This window comes from Alligator sinensis, unplaced genomic scaffold, assembly GCF_000455745.1.
Source record: "Alligator sinensis unplaced genomic scaffold, ASM45574v1 scaffold1369_1, whole genome shotgun sequence".
Lineage (NCBI taxonomy): Eukaryota > Metazoa > Chordata > Crocodylia > Alligatoridae > Alligator > Alligator sinensis.
The window spans coordinates 360,213-364,959 of record NW_005842875.1 but is presented as its reverse complement, the minus strand read 5'-3'; the positions used below and the strand labels follow the sequence as shown (position 1 = coordinate 364,959).

General features: G+C 69.4%; 1 protein-coding gene across 3 annotated transcripts in view; it reads left to right on the top strand.

The window, feature by feature from the left end:
- CD40 (CD40 molecule) overlaps positions 1-4,520 on the top strand; it is a 4,999-nt gene extending 479 nt beyond the window's left edge. For 2 of the 3 annotated variants that reach the window (XM_025191969.1, XM_006035773.3), the window contains exons 2-9: positions 1,438-1,519; positions 1,757-1,885; positions 2,027-2,173; positions 2,485-2,578; positions 2,752-2,813; positions 3,236-3,343; positions 3,472-3,527; positions 3,963-4,520. In XM_025191969.1, the coding sequence (XP_025047754.1) occupies positions 1,438-1,519; positions 1,757-1,885; positions 2,027-2,173; positions 2,485-2,578; positions 2,752-2,813; positions 3,236-3,343; positions 3,472-3,527; positions 3,963-4,133 (849 nt within the window). In that variant the 3' untranslated portion in view covers positions 4,134-4,520. The remainder of the gene's footprint in view (positions 1-1,437; positions 1,520-1,756; positions 1,886-2,026; positions 2,174-2,484; positions 2,579-2,751; positions 2,814-3,235; positions 3,344-3,471; positions 3,528-3,962) is intronic. The other variant, XM_025191968.1, reaches the window with a different exon arrangement.
- The last annotated feature ends 227 nt before the right edge of the window (positions 4,521-4,747 follow it).

Genomic DNA, 4,747 nt, shown 5'->3' with positions numbered 1-4,747 from the left:
GAGGCCTTCGAGCCGCTTGGCAGCCTCTGCTAGGACCCCCAGCTCAGCCCTGGCCTGTCGGGGCGCAGCGGGGAGGGGCCTCCTTGGCGCCTGCCCGGGCAGGGGCCGCGGCGAAGGGGCAGGGGGAGAGCCGGCGCTGGGTGGGCACTGCCTGGTGTTCGGCTGGACCGGGGAGCCCCGTTCCCAGGGGCCGTGCCTCTAGGACAGCCGTACCTTGATGCCTGTGGGGCAGAGACGGGTTCAGGGCATGCGGGGCAGCTGGGCAGGCCCCCAGGATCCCTTTGCAACCTGGAGGCCCATGGGTGCCAGTGAGGCGTTGGGAGGCCGTGGCCATCCCAGGTCCTCTGCCCTGCACCAGCGAGGGCACCGATTTGTCTCATTCAATTCCCGTGGGCCAGGGAAGGCGCCTGGCCGAGCTTCGGCGACACGGGAGCCCCTGCCTGGGCAGTGGAGCGTGCCGGTGCCGGTGCCGGTGCCCTGCTCGGAGCTTGGGAATCCCTCAATCTCCCAGCACGGCCGGACCCCAGCACGGCTGCCCCTCGCTCCCAGGCCGGAGCAGGCTGCAGGGGACAGGGCTCAGCCGTGCTGCCGCAGAGCCTGGCTGGGCACGGGCCCGGGCTGCGTGCGGGGCAGGAGCGTGGAGAAGGGGCAGGCTGCGGGGGCTGAAGGGACATGGGCTGGGGCGGAGGGGTGGAAGCAGACAGGGCTGCGCGTGGGCGGCGGGGGATCCCAGGCGAGCGGAGGCGTCTCTCAGTTCCCCTTTCTGAGGCACTGACTGTGACCCAGGGTCCCATCCTGCCCTGGGCCCCGTCAGGCAGTTCCCTCCCTGAGGGCAGAGCCCCGGCCCCACAGAACCGCCCATGGACCCCGGCAAGGGCACACGCTGCCCCGGACCCCGGTGCCTGGCGGGGCTGAGCCCCAGGGCAGGGGCAGCTGCAGGGGCATCTGCTGCACTGCCAGCCCAGGAGGGTTGTTTGCTTGCCGACAACCCCTGCTGTACTGCTGGGGGAGCCTGGCCCAGCTTCACCCCGGGGAAGGGGCACCCCGGATCCCCCTGCCAGGCGGGGGCCCAGCACTGCCGCCAGGGGAGGAGGCTGAGCCCTGAGCCACCACCTGGGCTCCCAGCCCTGCCCCTGCCCTGGCTGCCTGCTCAGGCGGGGCAGACACGGGTGGGCCCTGCCTTCGCCAGCTGCTAGGAGATGTGGTCAGGGCGCTGCCATGCGCCTGCCGCAGCAGAACCGCTGGGATCCCACTTCAGGGCGGCGCGGGGGCGGCAGAGCTCCGGTCCCGGTGGTTGTGGTTACGTGGGCAGGGTGCGAGCGAGCGCAGGGTGCACGGCCCGTGCCAGGCGGCACCGTGCAGGGGAGGGGAGCCAGGTCTGGGGCAGGTGGGAGCCAGGCCCGCGGTGGCTGAGCTCTGTGCTCTGCTCGGTTCCAGCACTTGGCCGCTGGGACGGACATCCAATGCAGTGAGAGGCAGTACGTGCATGAGGGCAGGTGCTGCTACCGCTGCGCCCCAGGTACGGAGCAGATCCCTTCCCTGCCCCTCCCTGCGCCAGAGCCTGGGCCCAGAGGGGACCACCTCGGCTACCTTGGCCCCCAGGGCCGGGACCTGGGCTTGGTGCTGCCTGCAGAGCCGGCCGGTCTAGCCCCCTGTGCCCAGTGGCACCTCCTTGGGTGCTGGGGGCATGGCAGGTGCTGGGCTCCATGGGCAGCTGCACCAGGCAGGAAGCAAACGCGGGTGCTGTGTGTTGCAGGACAGAAGGTGACGGCTGCATGCAGCGAGGCGTCGGGACTGTCCACCTGTGCCCACTGCGAGGTGGGGTCCTTCCAGGCCCACTGGACCAAGGAGAATCACTGCGTGCCCCACAGATACTGCGACCCCAGTAGGTGCCGGCACAGGGCTGTCTGCCAGGCAGGCAGCAGTCACGCAGCCCTGCCCATGCTCCAGCAGCCCCTGCCACGGGAGGGGCCTGGCCGTGGCTGGCTCCGTGGCCCACCTTTCCCTCCCTCCCTTCCTTTGGCAGACGTTGGCCTGGTGGTAAAGACGCCGGGGAGTGAGAAAGAGGATGTCACATGTGGCTGCCAGGTGGGCATGCACTGCACCAGCGCCCAGTGCCAGACCTGCAAGCTGAACCCCCGCTGCGAGCCAGGCTTCGGGGTTGTGCCAAGAGGTGAGTGCGGCCTGGCACTTGCAACCCGAGAGCTCACAGGGCCATGCTGCCCTGCACAACCCTGGTTCCCCACCGCCAGGTCACAGCAGCCCCAGCAAGGGCAGGCGAACAGGCCATCGGCTCCGAAGCACAGAGCGGGTGCAGGGACCTCCCAGGGGGCGCAGCCGGCCCCGCTCAGGCAGGCATGCATGCTGCACCTGCTCTGGGGGAGCCTGGCAGACAGGTCGGGGTGTCCTTGTTCGTGCCCCACACCTTCTCCCGCCCCCGCCTGCCTGACGCTCACCCCTGCGGTCGTCTCGGCTCTGTTCCAGCCCAGGAGGATGCGCCCCCCACGTGCCAGCCCTGCCCGGACGGCAGCTTCTCCAATGTCACCTCTGACAGCAAGCCATGCCAGCCCTGGAGCAGGTACTGCAGGGTGGGGGTGCGGCGCTGGGAGGTCAGCCAGGGAGGGGAGCAGTGGCTGTGAGCGAGGGAGCCCGGAGACACTTGCCGGCAGGGACACACCTGGCAAAACCCTGGCTTTCCCTCCATGGTCTGTGGGGTCTGAGCTCATGAAGCCATGTCCATGCCCACTGCAGATGCGAGGAGAAGGGGCTGGTGAAGAAGGAGAATGGGACCCGGAGCTCCGACGTGGTGTGTGGTGAGTGCCAAGACCCTGGGCACCATGCTGCGGGTGCAGCAGGACACAGCTGGGCCAGGGGACCCCCTCGGCTCACTGGCCTGCTGCTGGGGCCCCTACCCCAGCCTGATCCAGCCCGTCAGGCGGCTCCCCCATCCCCGCCAGGGCAGCTGTGGCTCTCCAGCCCCTGGGCAGCCTGGGCAGCTGCTGCAGGTTCCGCCCCTGAGGTGGCTGCAGTTGGCAGTGCCCGTGCAAGCAGTCAGCAAGGCCTGCCTGGCGCCAGGGGCTGCACGGACAAGGCCACAGGGTGTGGTGGATAGGGCCAGGTGTATCGCACTGGCTTGGCATCTGCCTGAGGGTAGACAGGCCCCCAGCTGAGGGCACGGCAGGGGCACGTGGGCGGCACAGCGCGGGGCTGAGCGGCTGACCACAACTCTTTGCAGAGCCACAACGCAGCAGCCCCAGCCACCCCTTGGTCTTGGTGCTGTTCTCCATCCTGGCTGGCATAGCCATCTGCGCTCTGGGGCTCTTCTTGTGTTTGCATCGCAGAGGTAGGTGCAGGAGAGGGGGGCTGGCAGAGAGCTGCGTCGGGCTGTGCCCATGTGGGGAGTCTGGGCTGGGGCCGGCCCGGGGCATGCTTAAGCGCTTGCTCACTCCCTCGCTTTGTGCTCCTGTCTAGGTTTCCAGAGACAGCTGCAGAAGCAGGGACATCCTCAAGTCCCCCTGGATCGAGAGGTGTGGAGCAGACTGGGGTGCTGCTGGGGAGATGTGCTGCCAATGAAGGGGTGTGGGAGGTCCCTGCACCCTGATGCCCAGCTTGGCAGGGAGAGTAGGCACAGGGCAGGGCGCTTTCAGGGGGAAGGTGCAGCCCCGAGGGGCACCCGCTCCATGAGGGCTTGTGCAGGATGGCAGGGGCAGGGGCATGAGTGTCCCCGTGCTGGGGAAGGGTCCTCCACGAGGCTGCAGGTCACGGGTGCCCGGGGGCTGCTGTCGGTACACGGACGGGGCAGAGATGCCAGGGCCTGCGAGGATAGTGTTACTCCCCAGGGCTGGGCAGGGGGGCAGCAGGAGCCCAAGGGAAGGCCTTGGGGGGCTGGGGCCTGGGTCTCCCCCAGCGCCAGGTGCCCTTGGTGCTCAGCACAGTCCTGACCCCCTGCCTGTGCCGCTCAGGATACCATGCTGCTGAATATTGTGAAGACAGAGCCACGCCCAGAGCCATCCGAGGAGGATGAGATGCCGAGCGAGCAGACCATCCCCGTGCAGGAGACCATGGTGGGCAGGCAGCCTGTAGCCCAGGAGGATGGCAAGGAGAGCCACGTCTCCGAGCAGGAGAGGCCGTGAGGTGGCGTGGGGCACCCACACCAGGGCCCACTGCCCCGCACGGATGGAAGCCAGGCCCAGCGCCCGCCGTGCCGCCAGGCAGCCCAGGGCACGGGCACAGCCTGCACCCGTCGCCTACAAGCACGAGAGGTGGTGGATCCCACATGGCCAAGGGTGACGTGGCACGGCTGCACGAGGCTGCAGGTCACGGGTGCCCGCGGGCTGCTGTCGGTGCACGGACGGGGCAGAGATGCCAGGGCCTGCGAGGACAGTGGGGGACTGATTGCCCGCGGCAGGACCCCCCCAAGGTGGAAGCAGGAAATGGAGGCATTTTGGGACTCCATGCTGAATCTGCCCGTTGGGCAATAAAGGTCTGGAGGCTGCGCCCACGGTGCCTCCTGGCACACACGGTGCTCCGCTCTCATCACTCTGGGGCTCTGAGCTTGGGGCTGGGTCCGGCTGTGTCCCCCCTGGCATGGGCGCTGGGGACGCCCCGGGCCTGCTCTTGCCCTCGCACTCACGCTGCGATTCCCGGATGCGGGGGCCTGCACCGTGCACGCCCAGCGGGGACGGCCCCTGCCCCAGCCCCGCAGTCCAGGCGCTGGAGAGCCCCCGTCCCCGGCGTGGGCGGGGGG